Genomic DNA, 19,452 nt, shown 5'->3' on the forward strand with positions numbered 1-19,452 from the left:
TCCTGTGTAATTCAGTTGCTTTGTGGATTTAAAACCAAAGACAAACCATGAAATAATAACTTGAAGATAAAATGCTAAAACACATGAGCAAAGAAGCAGAACAACTTTGTTTGTCATGCTGAAAAACAAACTTGTTGCCAGTCACATGCTTTCCAGATTGCGCGGTGATCAAATTCTGACGGTACTTTTCTGTGTTCATAATTCCATTATTTTTAACTACATCTCAAACACCACCAGCTCAAATGCAGCCACACACCATGACACAGCCTTCACTGTGTTTTACAGATGGCTGTAGACACTTGTTGTTTTACCTCTCTCCTCATCTCTTTCTTTTAACAAGCTAAACCAACATCTTTCATTTGAATCAGTCACTCCATAAGACTGGTAGTCATCAATATCCACTTCTTGTGTAGTTTGGCATACCTCAAGCTTTTCTCCCTGTTAACCTTCCTTAAGAAGGACTTCTTAACAGCCACTCTTCCACCGAGACCAGTTCTGATAAGGTTTTCCTGAAACTTCATCAGAAAAGGTCTCATCTGGCCCTTCAGCTGGGTAATTTCTCAAGTCCTGCGTCAACTCTTTTCAGGATTTTTTCCCATTTCTTAAGAACATAACTTTCAGATACTGTTCATCATCATAGATAGTTATGTTTAGGCCTGCAACTTCTTTCTTTTGCACAACTTCCTCAGTTTTTTTGAAGGATGGGCTGCACACCATCCCAAAATAAAACAAGTTTTTTTTGTTTTTGTTTTTTTTACTAATAACTCTCTGGGAATCACCTTGTTGATGTAAGAATACCATTTTATACCCATGAAAGAGTGTTGGCATTTTTTGTAGATTCACCTTGGGAAAAAAAGGGCAGAAGGAAAAAATTTTCATGCTTTTGAGACAGGTGGCTACTAACAAAGGGCCTAAAAATACAATTGTCTCTATGCAAAGCTGTCTGTTATATGAATCATTCAAGCATAAAAGTGGCACCGTAAGTTACGTCCCCTTTTATGCCGAAATGATTCATAGGTCAGTGTCAAGTAAAGAACGAGGAAACAAAACATTCCTCTGAAAATTATCTGGTACAAAGACTAGACTGAAAATAAATGAAAAAGCAGCCAATGTCTGAAGTAAAACTTTGAAAGAACGTCAGTATACTGGACAAGTCTTGTTCAAGACCCCAATTCAAAATTACACAAAAGTCTGGCACATCAGAAGCAAAATACAAAGAAACACGATTTCATTTCAATACTGTATAAAATAATTTTATCACCTCAAATTATTTTAAAACACGATCCCTAAATGTTAAGGATTCACAGGAACCACGAACACTCAGCCTCTAAATGTTTCTCATTTGTGGTTTTTATCTCAGTTCATCTACAACAGAGTTGACTAAGTTGCCTTTAGGTTGAGGTGGACTTCTGTTTTGGCAACATCAAAGTGTATGCTTTGCTAGTACTGTACCATAAACTTTCATTTTGGAAATGCAGCTCACCACGGGAAAATTAGGAAATGGCAAAGGACCTGACAGCACGAGGAATCATGAGGATGAGCAGTCAATTCCTCACAAGGTGGAAAAAAAATAAACTTTTGGGAGTGCACTGAGCAATATTTTTCAGACGTTGTTGTGCTTCTGTTGGGGCTTGTTCAGGTGCCAAAAGAACGCGCACAGCGTCTTTTTATTGATGATTTCACTGCTGATGCCAACAACTGAACACATGCAGAGGTCTACAAAAGCGCTCAGATTCAACCAGCACGGAGCCTAAAAAACAAAAACATTATTTTTTACAATTTAATGTGAATTTTCTTGTAGCTTTTCTAGTACTCCTGAACTTCGAGCATGTTAACAAACTTTCCAATCTGACTGATTTTGTAAAGCGAATTTGTTGTGTAGGTAGTATAAGATAAAAAGTAAAAAAATGCATTGAATGAAATGAGTAATTGATGCCTTAATTTGTTAATTTCAGGTAATATGTCTTGAAAATTTCTCACAATATCCCGGATAACGAATAAAACTGGACCTGGCTATCATAAGAGCCCATCCTTCACTCCTTTAAGCAGTGAATGTCTTTATTCTACGTGGTGTTATACCTCCATCACCTGGAATATACAGACAGTACCAGCCGGTCACTGAACGCTGAGCTGCTGTTTCCCTCTATGGGCACAAGATGGCGCGGTTACTCTTTGTGCCAATATTCAACAGGTCTCATGGAGCAGCTGGTCACAGAAGATTTCCAACTCAAGAGGCATGTATTCTGAAACCCTGCACAGAAAAAAAAGCCTAGAATCTGGTGTGCAAATGTTTTATTTTTCAAGACCCGACCCGTGTGAAAGTACAAACGCTGGCGTCATTCTGCAACTGAGTGTGGCTGCTATCCCGAAGCAGTTTGGTTTCCAATAAGAAACCAAGAAAAAAAACGCTTAATTGCTCTCCAAATAATCTAAACACTCGAATTTAACATAGTAAAAAGAGCACATTATTGGCGCACTCCACAATTTAGTGCCTGTTTCATTTTAAGTAAACCTAATCCCTCCAACTGTTCCACTGTGGACAGAAACCTGAGAGGGACATAGGACCTTTCCTTTTGTCCTTCTGAAACATTTTATGTTGATGTCGTTTAAAAATAATTACACATAACAGAATGAAATTAAGTCATTTTTAAAATGGTGAAATGCCAATACTAAAGTAAATGGTAAATTAGGACCAGTTTGGCCTTGGGCAAAAAGAAAGAAAAAGGAAGTAGAAGAGGAAGAAAACTGCAAATATTTCGTGGATATAGCAGGGCTTTTACTGTATGGAAGGGTGATTTCACTGTTTTCTGCTAAACGTGCTCAACCCAGCATAAAGTACCGGATCAACTGGGGAGGGGGGGGGGGTCTCTCAGATTCACACTTCTCTGTCTTCTCTCCTGAGGTAATTTGCGCCCCACTACCGCAACAGTCTCCTGAAGCGCCACCAGTGGACGTCGTTGTTCCGCCTGCTGTCACCCAAGATGAGCTGACCTAAAGCCGTGCCAAGCAAGATCCGATCCGCGCGAGAGAATATGTGGAGAGAGAGAGAGCGAGAGAGGGAGGGAGAGAAATTTTGAAAAGACCGGCAGGAGGAGCGGGACTTGCTATAAGGACACAAGCGACTCTTAAATCCATCCGTTTCTCTATTTTTACGCAAGAGATTGGAAGAAACAAACAAACCGAGACCAGCGAGTGAGAAAAGTAGCGCGTCTTCGCCGGTCTTTTACATTATTTAAAATAAATCTCAGGTAAAGTGAGCTTTTATAGATTTTAGATAAGAAAAATTAGGAATAAATATACTCCAGTTTTTTATCACTTATATTTTTTTTTATCAGATATTAATATATTTTTGTGTCATCACTAAAATAACTCACTCTTCGTGCTCTCTGTGTTCCCTCTCAACTCTGCAGACACACTTGGGGGATCACGGAGCCACCATGATAAGAGCTGTGGATGTTGTGCTGGTTTTGCTGCTCGCCGTGTCCCTGTCGTGCAGGAGCGCCTCTGGAGGGTACGGGATGAGCATGTTTGCAGCACAGACCTCTCCTCCGGATCCCTGCTACGACGAACACGGCAACCCGCGGCGCTGCATCCCGGACTTCGTCAACTCCGCCTTCGGGAAGGAAGTGAGGGTGTCCAGTACCTGCGGCAAGACGCCGAGTCGCTACTGCCTGGTGACCTCTGCCGAGACAGGAGAGGAGAAAACCAGAAACTGTCACACCTGCGACGCCTCTGACCCCAAGAAGTATCACCCACCAGCGTATCTAACGGATCTTAACAACCCTCACAACCTCACCTGCTGGCAGTCTGAGAACTTCATCCAGTACCCGCAAAATGTCACCCTGACTCTGTCCCTCGGCAAGAAGTTTGAGGTAACGTATGTGAGCCTACAGTTCTGCTCGCCCCGACCCGAATCCATGGCTATTTACAAGTCCATGGACTACGGGAAAACTTGGGTACCCTTTCAGGTTTACTCTACCCAGTGCAGGAAGATGTATAACAAGCCCAACAGGGCCGTTATCACAAAACAGAACGAGCAGGAGGCAGTCTGCACGGACTCACACACCGACATCTACCCTCTGACCGGCGGGCTCATCGCCTTCAGCACGCTGGACGGCAGACCGTCGGCGCATGACTTTGACAACTCCCCGGTGCTGCAGGACTGGGTCACAGCCACGGACATTAAGGTCATCTTCAGCAGGTTGCACACTTTCGGCGACGAGAATGAGGACGACTCGGAACTGGCCCGGGACTCGTATTTCTACTCAGTGTCGGACCTGCAGGTCGGAGGGAGATGCAAATGCAACGGACACGCATCTCGGTGCGTAAAGGACCGAGACGGGAATCTGGTGTGTGAGTGTAAGCACAACACCGCCGGGCCCGAGTGCGACAGGTGCAAACCTTTTCACTACGACAGACCGTGGCAGAGAGCCACAGCCAGGGAGGCCAACGAGTGTGTCGGTAAGTCCCACCCGCGGCCCTCCATCCCGGAGCGACTGTCTGATGACGAGAAGTGTTTCTTAACCTGAAATTATGAAATTAGAATTGCGGTGGCAGGATGTGCTGATGTGTTGGAGATGTGGAAAATGTATTAACCTAACCAGGTAGATTGAGAAATGGAAAGATTTTCGTTACGCAAAATTGTGTGTGTCAATTATATGGTTTAATAATAATAATAATAATAATAATAATAATAATAATAATAATAATAATAATATTTTCTTTAAATCTGCCAATAATTTAATTGCTTTAGTTTATTAAGCTCCAACAGTCCCTTCAAATACAACCTTTACTGCGGTTCTGTTTAAATGAATACTTCGGCTCACGTCCACGATCATATTTGGATTTAAGTCACATGCAACATGAAATGCAATTTGAAAGTCCATTTAGCTCGTCGCAGGCCATAATGGAGGCTTTTAAACCACCTCAAACGGGACCACTGAGCCTAATGACCCACAGCATCATTTCTCATTGCTCGACTTCACCGCTACAATAAAGCGATGCCTTTTAATTTATCTGAAGAATCGTGCAAAAACTCGCCACACTGCTAATTGAAAACAGACCCTTCTTCGTTCCTCAATCACACAAGTATCTCTCAACAAAATCGATCAGGTCTTATGACACAAAGCACAGAAAAGTAGATTTATTGCTATTGGTTATACAGTTTATTGTTACATTCAAGCACGAGAACATGCTGCAGAGAAGAAGAGATGTTATTTGCTTTATTGGTTGCAAATGTGAGTAATTCAAATTAAATCAATTTTAAAACGGATTATAACTGTGCAAAATCCTCAAATTCGGATAGCATAGTTAATTACATGATTTCTTTTTATGCAATACCAAAAAGAAACAGGTGTTACACACAAAAGAGGCAAATTTCACGATTTTATCAGCGAGTCAGCTCTTTGTGTCTGCAAGTTTCATCAGCTGCTGAGTGATAAAAGTGATCAAAGTTGCAATAGTTGTATTTTATTATAAGCTGGCACGGATAAGTAAGCCTGTAGATTGCAGATAGTGCAGAATGCTTTTCAGATGGCTTGGATGGCCAAGTTATGCAGGCTAGAGATTCAGAAAAAGCTTGTGGGCATTTCAAACACTGTAAGAAGTCATTTAGGAATTGTTTGTGCAGATTAGTGAAATTGTCAGTTTCATCCCTGAATCTCAGTGTTGGAAAACATTTAAACAAAAGTTTTTTTTTCTTTTAGTGTTCCTGTGTGGTGATTTGTATCAAATCTTTAATGAGGATCTTTATTCACCGTCCTTTCTTTGGCCATGCTTCATATTAAAAATTCTCTCTTTGCATTTTATTTTAAAAATAACTTTGGTTTTATTTTAATTACTGTATACAGAGGTGTTAGAATCACGTGGACCTTAAAAGCAACAGTGTTGCAATAATCTGAAGTGCAGCCCCCAGTGTAGGATGTCGATGAAACAGCCAGAGAGTGAAAAGGACAAGCAAAAAGATGACTGATGATAGACACTAAAACAAAACCCTCAGTGTAACACTCTACAATCACAGAAAGACACATCCATCACAAACCAATTCAGACCCTTATATTTTCCATTCAGCTGCAGGTCTGCAGGGGGAAAGGGGCTCTATATTGTTTGACAGTCACAGCACATGTCAGCCACTCTGACACATAGCAGCTGTTTAAAAGGTTTTTGTTTGCTAGTGTTGCCCATTTCTAAAGCTCTGGGACATTCCTAGTGACAGATGTGAACATGCTGCTAAGTCAACAGAAACAGTGGAAGCTGTTCATACTGTAGGAGAAAGTCCCAGTTTGTCCAAGGAAGCAATAAAACCCAAGAAAAGAGTATTTTTACTCTTTATAGTTTGTTTTTCTTGTCAGGTAACCCATTTTAGCCTGCATGCTTTTAAATATAAAGGTAACTAACCCAAGTAAGTGATTTTGCAGCTTTATTTAGTCAATATTATTTATTTACTATTTTTAAAAATAAGTGTTTGTTTTTTTGGTCATTTAAAGGTACAAAACATTGAGATAAATGAAAAACGTGTTGGTCCTTGTTAATGTTAGATCTATCATCACATTGGGTAGAGGGACATTTGGAGACATTTGTAAATACTGGCAAAATTATTAAACAGAAAAAAGGCACAAGCCCTGAATCATATATAAACTATTTTATTTAACCAATATCATTTACACTTTTTTATACCTGACCAGAAAAAATAAAATTATATATATATATATATATATATATATATATATATATATATATATATATATATATATATGTATATATATATATATATAAATAGATAGATACATTGCACTGGATTCACAAAAGTGTGAAAATGGCTATTTTTAGAAAAGTATTTTAGTTTTTAACATTTTGCAGGTTTTGGGAAAGTGTGTGTGCATTTTTAAGCTGAAGCAAACACTAAATGTTGGTGAGAAGTAGATCTTTGTAAAGAAACTGAACAATAGAAGAGGGCGAGTTACATGGAAAACAGAACCTTTTGATAACTTTAAATATCACACTAACATCTGAACAAAAGAGAGGAGATGGTTGAAAGGATCTCGTAAAACTTTGTTGATTACTTCCATCATGATCAGACAGATCGGGCAATCTTGAATGTGCATCTCGATGCATTTGGGTGTCTCGACAGCAAATTCTAAGTCTGTAATGCAATGAGCTAAATAACACGAATGACGTGGAAGTGTCCTCACTCAAGCCTTTTAGGCTAAATGACGAGCTCATTTACAGAAATCCCCGTCAACTGTTCAATAAAGGAAGGCGATAAAGGAAGGTTTCAGCTTCTCTGGAAAAAAAAATCACAAATGTGATTCTTTTTCCCCCCTAGTTTGCAGTTTTTGCGTAATTTACTTGATGTCTTGGGTACAAGAAGAAGACAAAGTGTTTTGAATAATTTAGGAAGATTAAGGACGATTGGGAAGAGGGCTAAAAAGCATGCAGAATGAGGGGACAAGTGCCGTACTGCAAGGGCCAGCAGGGACGGAGGGAGGGGCTGGCCGTGAGACGAGAATAGTGAAAATGAAGTACATGAACCTAATCCAGGGGCGGGGTGTATGTCGGATAGGTTGGAGGGGGGGCACATGATGGAGAAACTGTGTGAGGAAGAGAGAGGCAGTGAATACATTTTCCTCAGTTGTTCATTTTACAACTCAACATATAAAGAGTTTAGGATCAGGAAGAAGCTCTCCTTCCTCTCTGAACTCAACCACCATAATGACCTACAGAATAGAGTTGTACATATTTCCACGAGACTCTCTCAGTTTGCAATCTTTATGCTTTTGCTCACTCATTGTTGGCATGTAGGGTCTTTCACTCCTAAAGCCTGAAACATAGGTTTGATTTCAGATTAGACAAATTATGATCCACATTGTCATCATGCATATTGCACCTTAGATCACAATTAGTCTCCTGGATAGAGGCCTGCTACTTTATGAGTTAAAGCTTTGCTGTGTTATATTTCACTGATGTCAACTTCCAGCACATATAGACAAATTTTAGCACTAAATCAGAATACAGTTAGTTGGGTTGTTTTTTTTTAGCTTGTTTGTTTTTGATTGGATGATAATTTTTTAAAGACTGAGTAATGCCTGCAGGTCTTTCTTTATAAAGGCCTCTTAGACTGCATAAAACAGGGTACCATGTTGCCCTGGGTTTCAACTGTGTCAGTCTAAACCCTTGACAAATGGATTCTGCAGGGCACTTTTTCTACCAGTTGCTGCTGCTGCTGCAGCTCCTGAATGGTATACCTGGAAATAAAATTAAGAACTAATGTCTTTTCTCTTCTGTCGTGGTAAGTGGACACTTTTTAATATTACTGGAAGAAATTCAATGTGTGAAAGTAAGACGGAGCCTCATTTCCAGTGGAAATTACACCTCTTTCCATATCCCTAAATCATTTGGGCGACTTGTGATCTGTGCTTGTTTTGCCCCCAGTTATCAAGATCTACACAACAGAAAACACAAAGTACATTCAAATGTTCCCAGGTGCTGTTAAGAGGCAACTGACTGACAGTGTCAGCCACATGCAACTATATTTGAAATTGTGTTAATGCCTTGTGATATGTGGCTAAAAAATAAAATAAAATAAATTAATAAAAATCAAGAAGAACAAATAAATGAATTCTTTAAAACAGCTGTTTTCTGTTAGGTGATGTATTTCTTTCTTAATTTCATGGATTTTTGCCAACATCTTAACAAAGTTTAGGATCATTCCAGAGCAACAACAAGAGAGAGATAACAAAAACATTTCCAGCAATGTTATCAGGACTTTGCAAAATTTCTTGTAACCAATGAAAACACAAGAGTTTATTTTTCCTCCGCTAACCATGGTGCTTTCAACAACTATATAAGACAAAATCCAGTACTGAAAATTCTGAAATGCAAATGATGCCCTGTAGCCATAGACATGCTGTTCTTTAACTCTTTGCAATCTTGACAGCCTACTAGGAGTAACCCTTGAAGCCCTTTTCTGAACAGCGGATTCTGTCATATTTCAGACCTGCTTGTAGAACAGCATGACTGGGTTTCTGCAGCTACCTTTGGAAAAACCCAGAAATTATTCTTAATAGCTGTCAAACCACATCCTCAATGATGTATTCTAAGGTATCAAAACTTGTCATTAAGGCTACAGGGCTTATTGTCAGATGCTCTCTTTATGTGCAAAACAGTTAATCAGAGTTTGCCATTTCTATCCAAGCACATTAGACTGAGGGTTGTATTCTCGCTTTCGGCTGATTCTGTGAAACCCTTTGCAGAGAGTGATCAAACGTTACACCCATGTGGTGCATGTTTTCTTTGCGATATTTGTTGCCCTTTTTGATTTCATTGTTTAGTTGTGTTGTATACAGTCAGACACATGTTTTTATGTGTGCAAAAGAAGTCCCGGCCAGTCGGTTGTCAGCTGGACAACAGAGATATCCTACAGGCCTTAGTTCGGATGTTTCCTAGCCATTTTGTTTGTTTGTAACCTTTCAAACTGAGGTTCTGGTTAATGTTTAAGCAGCTCACCGTGCACTCTTATAAACCGGCATCCTTCATCTTCAAAGCTGCCGGCAGGATGCATTGTTAGTCTCAGTGGCAGCAAACAGTGCTGGGAATAAACTGACGGCTTAGCTTTGCACTTTGCACTGTCATACTTTTCTTCACCTTCAGTGTTTCACTGACCCTTTTCCTCTGACGTGCAGTCATGGGTAGGCGCGCACATATGCTCACACGCGCGCGCACAGAGTTTCTTTCAGGTCTTTATCCGTCAGTTCAAACAGGGGGGGGGGAATGGCCTCTCTCTCACTTCTAGAACTTCTTTCCATGAGCTCTTATCAGTGTTTATGACTGGTTTTGTAAACCGCGCTGCAAAAAATAAGTCGTGCACGGTCCAGACGACTGGCGAACCCTTCTGTTTTAGATTCGAAGACCTGCTGTATCTCTCAAACAGACAGAAACGTGGACGCAGATTGTAAGCAAGGCTGATGGTACAGTATATCAAGTGCTCTAACTAAACACTAAAAAAAGACATCCAGGAGAGAGACACACAGAAGCACGCACACACACTGCAGGAGCAGTAAAAATGAAAACCTCTCTCCTTTCTGTTGTAGGATTACATGAGACTATATGAGCTGTGTCTGCTGCTGTAGCCACTACTACTGCTGTCATCTGGGAGTGCGAAGCTCTATTTTTGCACTTGTATATCCTCACAAGGTGTTGGGATGAGATGCTTTGACACACACCGCATTGCTAATTTAGCTGAGAATCTATGCTAAGAATTCAAAAGCTAGTTACATCTGAAATGTAAATACTTGGACTTATGAACTTTCACCCTTGGTCAGTATTCACAGCTGTTAAGTCCTGTCACCATCTGAGAGTTTTAAATGCACGCTTACTGATAAAGAAAAATACTTTGATGGTACAACTATTGAGCTGTCTGATTACATGTGTACAGTCAGGTGGGTGTTTCATTCACAATATAGCAAAAATTCAAGTAAGATTGTGAACAAACTAAAATTAGACTTTGTGTAAGGAGGTAGCCAAAGTGAAATTCAGTTCCTGAGGCACAGGGTGAAAAATACTCTGCATGAAAAAGTCCGTCTGTTTCAGCAGGATTCTGAGTTCGAGCCTCAGAAGGATACTAAAGTATTTGTGTAAATCAATAATGATAATTTAATAAAATAATTACAATCAGAGGACTTTAATAAAACAGCTACTCTGCACACTTTTGCAACCAGAGACTGTACAATCCCCAGGAGTGAGATCATTCCTAATAGCGATAATTTTCCCTCAAATAGATGTGACAAATAGTGTAGATACTGTTGGGTATGTTGAAGCATGGGAGATCTTGAAGTAATTAATGTCAGTAGTTGGCAGCGGCCCTTTTCGGAGCTGGAATTTTGGAGCTAGTTGTTGCTTGTCATGAGGCCTGTTCAAGAAGCAGTTCAATTTTGATGCTATTCCAGTTTTGTGCTGATAATAAACTCTGACAGCCCTTTGAAGACTGGAAATTAGCGTATATCAAAAAATGTCTGTGGTTAATGTACACATAGATTACGTGTGTGTATGCGAGTGTGTTTGCTCTGAGAGGAAAAATACAAGCGAGGCTGGCTTACTTTTTGGTTTGAAAGCAACGTGCTCAGCTGTCGGAAAAGACAAAAATCTGCTGTGAAATTTCACAGCCTGTGTATCTGTTGTGCAGTTCAGTGTCCTTTGGGCAAAGCGAACCTTTCGGCGACTGTGGTTTTGTTTCATTGCTCTGGCTACAACGCATAATGCAACACAGACCCTGCTCACAGTGTGAGTCCCTTTTCTCAGCCAGCGCCTGTGTGCATGTGTGCGCGAGCGGGCCTCCGTGCACATGCTCGTACCAGAAATGGAACTTCAAGCTTGTTTTTGAGAAATCGCTGGTAGGAAGCCATATTGCATCTGAAAGAATGCCATATTGCGTTACTCCGTTGGCTTCTGGCCTGCGCTCACTTCCTCTTGTCACCCTTGCTGAAGCTTCAACTTACTGTGTACTGTAGCTTTTTTATTACAGCATTCAAACAGCCCAGAAACTCAGATTGTAGTCATCATTATAATCATCATCATGCTCTTGATTATGATCAGAAGGATCAGTGCTGCATACCTGTGGAAGAAAACATTGACCCCGTGTGTGTGCGCGTCTCTGTGTGTGTGTGTGTGGCATATTTAAAATGTTTCCATTCAATCTGTGCCAATACTCTCCTAGCAGCTGGTGATAATTGGTCTGGCCAACGAGATCCAAATGATCTTTTCCTCTTCTTTCTCCCTCAAACACAGTAATCAGGTGTATTCTCAAGGGAGAAATCTAGGCGCACTGCACATGCCCGCTAAAGACTTTCGGCTATCTTATTAATCCGGTTCAAACCGCAAGCATAAAGTAGGCTTTCCTTACAGCGATGACAGCTGTTTCGTTATTTTTATTGGAAGGCTTGGTTTTCGACAGCTCGGCGAGCTCAATCATGGCAGGTTGCCTTAGGTGCAAAAACTTAAATGCATTACAAATATACCAAAACAGTGTTCAAACATGACTTAGGTGGCTCCCAAACATCTGTACAAATTCTGCAACGCAAAAGACCAGAGGGACACAGGCTTTTCACACACAGCTGTACAGATATTCCTCAGATATTCCAGATGTTCCTCGTGTATGTATCCAATGACAGAGGGAAGACGCTCCTTTCAGTCATAATACCTGCCTGTTGTCTGCAAGCTGTTTTTTTTTTTCTGCCTCTTTGTGTGTTTCAGTGTGTCTTTCATCTCTGTCAGAAGGGCTTGACATCATTTGGTGTATTTGTTTTTACTGTAGAGTGTGTGCCTGCATACATCTGTGTGTGTGTGTGTGTGTGTGTGTGTGTGTGTGTGAGAGAGAGAGAGAGAGAGACAGAGAGTGAGAAATGGAGACTGTGTCTGGATTTCTCTGTCAACTTCATTTTCTACCAGTCGGTGTTTATGCAAACAGTAATGCTCTCTAGGATGTGAGCAGCTATTCAGCGCCTGGGGAGGTGTCTCTTAATGAATTAATTGATGACTTGATGCTATAGTGAAAGTTCGACTTAGCAGAGGGAGGATCTCCATGTGCTGTGGTTTTGGCATAAATCGCAGCCTGAGTACATGTGTGTGTGTGAGAGAGAGAGAGTGTGTGGGAGAGAGAAACAAAGAGACGGATAAGGAGGGAGAGGGGTGGTGGAGTGTATGTGATGGAAAGCTTTGGTTTGAGAGGGTACCAAATGACTGGGGGTAATTAAAACCCACACCAGACAATATTAGTCTGCGTTCACACATTAGACACAAGACACTTCAATGCCTCACTCCTCAGCTCTATGAATCACAGCCTGCCTGTCTCCTACATATTTTAAGCACCCGCACTTACACCACAGAATAAGTGCTGTCACATAGACGTGACAGGCAGGACACTGTCTGCACCGTTCGGTGGGAAAGGTTCCCAGGATTCAGCTCTTTGCTACTATAAGTGGGAGGATGAAAAGTAACACTGTTACACTAATGCTTTATCCACAAAGGAATTATTTGGAAAATTCATATATTGTCTCAGATTCACAGCGTCCACTTAGACATTTAGTTATTTATTTAGCCTCCACTGTTGCTGTTTCATTTCTTTCAATACTCCACCAGTTTTGCAATTCCTTGCTCTAACAGCACGGCTGAAGTGAGACAGTGTAAATAATCAAACTCACTACGGATCTGAATGAGAACCCGAGGAAACTGCATTCTCGTACGGTAGTGTCTTCTCAATCACGTGGCTAGCCCAACATTTTACTTGAAGCTTGTGATGAAGACAATGACTTGTCAGTATAGTGTTTGAACAAATAACACATAACACAATACACAATGGGTCATATAACCATAAAGTTCAACAACTGGACTTTTTTATCCCAAATGAATGACACTGTGGTAGGTGTTAGGAAGAATGCAGATTTGAGCGATTTAAACTTTCTTCAGATGTTGATGCTATTATCTACATTATTACAGTCTACACTCAGTAGTTTGGTTTTGAGTGAGTGACTGCGAATGTAGTCTTGAGCCTTACCCTAACACAGAGCTAAAGACTGGGTCAAAGAAATTGCGTAATCTTACTGTTTTCTAACCATTCCTTCAGATTTCACAGTCACACTCTTCAGACCCAAGTGATACCAAAGTAATGGCAAGTCCCACCACTCAGCAGCAATCTTTCTAATGCCCTGAGATAGCTATTCATTCCACTACTCAGAGAGTTGCGTCAATACACCACAATTGGCTCGATGTGGAATACACATTGAGCCAAAGAAGATGATTGGCTTTTTAATAGAAGGGTGGGGCAGTGGGTCAGACAGCTACCATCTCTGGCATTGCAAAATGCACCCATAGAGTTCTATTCAGGACTCTTTGGTGCTCACTTAAGTGGTTATTAAAATCTGTTCAGCTTGTGTGCATAACACACAAAATATTCTATGCAGCTTTTTTCTTTCTTCTAAATATACAGTAGTACTGCTAAAACACGTTAAGTAACATTATGTAAGAATTCAGCAGGCTTCCCCTTTAAGCCCTTCAGTTTATGCACGAGTCATGATCACTCATTCATGCAGTCATCGGGTCTGTAACACACTGTAAGCACAATCCTGATTCATGGCCACTATAGACGGACTCATGTTAACGTGGGTCATAAAGGGACCAGTAAACAGAGTAAGAAAACAGAGAAAGAGAGGGAGAGAGAGAGGGAGACTGGCACTGGAGGATTATTTTCAGTTAAAAAGCAGCGAGTGTGTGCGTATGTGAGATCTGATCCTCAGGCCGGGGCCAGTGGTGCTGTAGAGGATCAGAGCTGATGACCTCAGCACCTCTTTGAGGCAGCAACCTACTTGTGGCCATTTGTAGCCAAAGCAAATATATAACATGTGAAGAAAAAGAAAAAGGAAGCAAGAAGAACAGAAAGTGATTCTTAGTGAAGAAAATTCTTAAAACTCTCCTGCACTGCGCTCTGGGTCTTGTGGTGATTAGCTAATGTGAGGTAAAATCCTCACATGTTGCTTTCCTTCTTTTACTTCCAGGTAGGAGAAGCACTGACGCTGGTGCAGCATGTGTTGCTACATTACGCTACAATTACCCAGGTCTGTTCACACTTAAAAATGATAGCCTTGGCACAGTTTGTAACAATTCCTCCAAATATTCTTGTAGCTGATAGGGCTGTGTCGGCATGAACAACAACAATAAAAAACAGATACTCTCTTATGTGTGTGTGTGTAAGAGAGAGAGAGAGAGAGAGAGAGAGAGAGACATAAAAGAGAAGCAGGCTTTTGTATATGCAGCAGCTCAGCATTTGATTCAAGGTGAAAGTCCTGGCAAAAACTGCCCTGGCAGCAGTCGCACAACTCGCCGACAGGACCACCTAGCATGAGCGTGAGCACATTGTGCTCTGAAGCAGAGGTCCTTAACACTCACAGCTATAGATGATTAATGGCTGGATGAAGTTACACCTCCACGGAGCAGTCAGTTGAGCAGATCAGAGCGCCCCCCGCTGTTGCTGAAGCACACTGTTGCAGTCATCTGAATGAACTGCAAACAGCTGGAATCATCCTCGGAGGAGTAAAGCCCCTGCTGTTGCGGTTTAATTATGCCGTAAACTTGGAGACTGTAGATGCAAAGTCTCAAAGCATTTTGTTCTGCACTTAACGTTTTAATGATATTAGATCGACAGAAGTTAATGTGTGGGCAAAAGAAAAAAATCCTTCCACTTGTCTTTTACAGATTCCTTCTTTCTCTTCGTTTTTCTCAAGCACGTGCAAACAAAAAATGGAGAAACCACCTGTGACAGATCAAGCGGACCTAACCCATTTAATTTTGCACCACACGTGCTCACGTGTCACCAGCAAAAAAAAAAGATCCCTTCCCTTGGAATTTGTTGTGTATGTGTGTGTAAATGTGTGTGTGTGTAGTTGTTTTTGGATAGCTGACAGTAATTTGTCAGCGATGGTGACAAATGGTGGAGGCTGTGTATGTGTGTGTCTCTGTGTTTGTGTAACTAGCCAGCAGGGCACCAGGGGTTTGTAGCACCCAGTTTTCATACATGCCATTAAATTATTGTTGTGTTTGTTTGTATGGGACTAAAGTTGTCTATATAATGAATAGTTATAAATACAGCTAAAAGTCATACAATCCATTATCTTATTCACTGAAAAACTGGAGCCCCCCTGGCTCAAACTAAGTGGTAAATGAAGCTGAAGTTGCAGATTTATACAGTTGCATAAATTGGTGTCAGTCAGCAGAGGTCAGCACAAATTAAACAGATCTGAATAAGGTTGAGGAGAGAATACTGTTCAGGTCGTTTGTTCTCTTACATGGTAAAAAACGAAATACAGCTTTATAAAGTTTTATCCACTTACCTAAAGTTGATTGAGCAAATATCCAATCTGATACAGTAAGTTTATGGATACATTGTGAAATACACTGAAAATGTTGAGTAGGTAGAGCTGGATTTTAAAGCTTTGTACATTTTCCAAGGTAAGTGCGGCCAGTGTATGTGAGCACATGTTAGGTACCGAGACTGGGGAGCAGTGATGCGATGTGCCAAATCCCCCAAAAGCTGCCATCTTACCATGAATTTGGCAATCTGATCCAAGAAAGCGAAATAAACAATCTATTATAAATAAGTCAGAATCTCCAGCTTTTAAAGGGTAAAAATATCTGTTACGCACAACGATAAGAACATGATGGACACAACCACAAATAATTACAAGTAGGTGTTAGGCAAGTAAGGTGTTAGACTCCTGCATACACGGTCCTTGACACTATTAAGCGCAGCATTTTCAGTTTGTCTTTCAGGTTTTTGGACACAAAATCCCTATGAGGAAGTTAAATTGAAGATCTTTGAGAAAGAATTTTTTTGGGGGGGAAACACTCAAGTGTAAATTCTATATTTGTGTGCATGTGTTTGGCATGTGAAGCAGAATGCAGCCTTCTGGGAGGATGCTTGGGGAAAAGTTTGCGAGGTCATCTCAATTTGCCCGAGGTGATCCCAGGTTAATCCGTCACTCATTAGCTCTCACAGATAAGACAAAAGTGGGGTAAGGGGCTGCAAATCCATATGCTCTCTCACTCTCTTCCCTTTTTGTCTCTCCTCCTCATTTAGCTATTTTCAACAAGAACGAGCCCCTCTCTGTCCCTCATGGTCTTTAGTAAAAAGAAAAAAAAGAAGAAACCGAGCACATGTAATAGAATAAAGCCATGGTCTTGCCTTCTTTACCTAAGACCTTTTCCTCCTTATTAAACCCTTGCCAGCCTCGGGGACAATACAGCCAATTAATGAAGGTTGGTGTCCAACTGAGTGCAGAAAGAACTGAAGCACTGGCCCCTGCTGATTGAGCTCCTCCTTATGGAGGTCCATTATGGAGTCGGAAGGGTGGTGGGGAAGAGGGGTGACCACAGTAAAAAAGTGATGGAGAGTGGGAACAAGGAAAAGAGAGCAGCTTAAAGACAGAAAGAGACTCGTGACTGAATATGTTAACAGTCGTTTTCATTTATACAGCTTCTACTGCTGCCGGGTCTTGGTTGAGAGCGTCGTCTCTAGTGGTAATGCTGAATGCATGTGTGGGTTGCAGGGGCTCCCCGGCAGCTGTGGGGACCCCCACGCCAGCTGAACAAGTCATCAGGTTCCTGCGTGAGTCTCGTCACTGGTTTTAATAACAAAGGGACCCTCTCACTGGAGGACAAAGCAAACAAATGGGGCTAATTACGGGGGGCTGATAAGGAAATTATGAGGAAATTGAGTCATGAATGGTAATATTTTTGTTATGAGATGATCGTTCGTGGCAAAAATTAATTTCCAAAAGGGGCCCCTCTGTGTTTTTTTCTGAAGCCTGGACCTGGAACTGGATGACACATGAAGGAAAACTTGGCCTCGCTCTCGCTTTCTCTCTCTATCTCTTACTCACTAACCTCTGGAGACACAAAAAGATACTGAAATGATTATGCATCGGGTTTCTGTAGATATCCAGATGTCTACCTGATGATAAAAAGAACCCGGAGAATGGACCTGGCTTTCTTTTTTTACCCCTTCGCCCTCTCCTTGTTTTTTTTTTTGGTCATATTTGTATATTTTTATTTCTCCCTGTATGGCAAGGACAGGTCATTGGCAGGGGATGAAAGCTGAAGTACTAGGGAGGGTCTGTAGTCTCTCAGGAAAGTCAAAAAGCTTGGGGTGAAGAAAAAGGTAGCTGGATAGAGGAAAAGAGCTTGGCCAGATGTAGCAGTGTGTCTGGGAGATGATGCAGACCTGTTCCTGTAAGCTGTGCTTAGTAATTTGTGGCTTTGTCACTGTTTTTTTCCTCACTAATCCCAATCAAATGTATGCTCCCAAAAAGGAAAATGAAATCGTACCTTAAAAGATACACACGCTTACTCAGTTTTTATTGAATATGCGAAGACCCTTCAGGGGCAAACAGGAATCAGTGTTTTGGGTCAGAAAATGATCTTTATTATCATCTTCCTTTCTGGAGTTGTATTTCGAGGCATTCAAAGCCAGGTGGGATCTTTAGTACATGAACTTCCTAATGTTCGGAGAGTGGACAACAAAAGGAAACCCTTATGTCTCCATCAAGAGGGGACATTATTCTGCCTGCTGTGCAATTTCATAAATCTATCAAAAATACTTGTTACTTTAAAACCTGTGGCTTTTGTTCTGTGACAGCCACAGTTTCATTATGTGTGAACACTGAGCGGCACGGCTTCCACTTTTAGAAAGAAAGAGAGTATTGGGTTTCTGTGCGGGATTTCCGTAGTGGTTGACGGGAAATGAAATTAACTCGGTGTCCTTAAAACAAACAAGGTCAATGAAAAATAAAGAGTGGAGAGATCACAAATAAAGATACAGAGAAAAAAGAAACACATGAGTTAGGTTTAAGGAAAAGAATAACGGGCTCGTGTTTAGGCTGCTGCCATGGCCGGTGACCTCATCGGAAATGACACCTCTCTTGCCAGCACAGGGGATTTTGTATTTTACACGGTCTCGGTCACAGTACAATAGGCAAGTTGTGAGCGTGTTGGTCGGCGAGATCGGGATGTCCGGCCATAATGATTTTACAAATGATGGTATCATCGACTTGATCTGTATGAAATGCCAACATACCAACGGAAGGATTTTTCACCATCGCTGCTGAAATGCTGTTGGGCTTCATAAATCAGCTGCAAGACGTTAAGACAAAAAAGCTGCACTGAGAGGTCAAACTATTTTCTGAAGCCATTTCCATTAGATTAAGTTTAAGTGGCCTATTTGATAATTATAGTCAATTTTCCTGGCCCACAATCATCTTGTAGCTGAGTCGCCCTCCTGCCAGTGCAAATATAAAAGAATATCAACAGTCTCAAAATCACAATGGGGTAATATTATTCTTGACATAAATTACACAAGCACTTACATTTCACTGGGGGTTATAGTGTTCTTTGGATTGAAATGTGGAGGGGAACAAAAGCCTTTTTTTCTCAGACCTTTATACTGAAAGTTTGTGATCCTCTTTTTTTAACCGTCTCCTCCTCCACTCAGACATTAGCTGTGTTTTGTAAATTTATTTAGCATGTACGCATACTGTTAAAATTTTCTGTATTTGATTATATTGTAAATATAAGTCCATACCTTATATTTAGCATTGTATGGGAGGCATCATTCTGAGAATCGTCATTCAGAGTGCAAGAACGTTTAGCTGAACCAAAAGATGGCAGGAGTTCTGACTATTGCAGCTGCACAACATCATTTAACTTCCTTTAACCTTTCTTATTAGAGGGAGCATCAATAACTCCTCAATTTTAGAAAATACCGCTTACTTGTTGTTTGAGTTCCTCTCCGCTTAAATGAAAAAAGTGGCGCAATACTCAGTTTACTCCCTGTAAGTCATCCGTTTGCTTGCTCTGGCAAATGCCAGTTCCCCCCTTTCACTAATTACCTTCTACCAATGACTAAATTAAAAT

At 41.0% G+C, this 19,452-nt stretch overlaps 1 protein-coding gene across 2 annotated transcripts in view; it reads left to right on the forward strand.

Annotated features, from left to right (window-relative positions):
* Positions 1 to 2,926: 2,926 nt before the first annotated feature.
* The window catches only part of ntn1a (netrin 1a), a 57,044-nt gene continuing 40,518 nt past the window's right edge, over positions 2,927 to 19,452 (forward strand). The window contains exons 1-2 of one of the 2 annotated variants that reach the window (XM_082535893.1): positions 2,927 to 3,248; positions 3,411 to 4,461. In XM_082535893.1, coding sequence (XP_082392019.1) covers positions 3,438 to 4,461 — 1,024 coding nt within the window. In that variant the 5' untranslated portion in view covers positions 2,927 to 3,248; positions 3,411 to 3,437. The remainder of the gene's footprint in view (positions 3,249 to 3,410; positions 4,462 to 19,452) is intronic. The other variant, XM_082535892.1, reaches the window with a different exon arrangement.

Source organism: Aulonocara stuartgranti (assembly GCF_965226115.1).
Source record: "Aulonocara stuartgranti genome assembly, chromosome: 6".
Lineage (NCBI taxonomy): Eukaryota > Metazoa > Chordata > Actinopteri > Cichliformes > Cichlidae > Aulonocara > Aulonocara stuartgranti.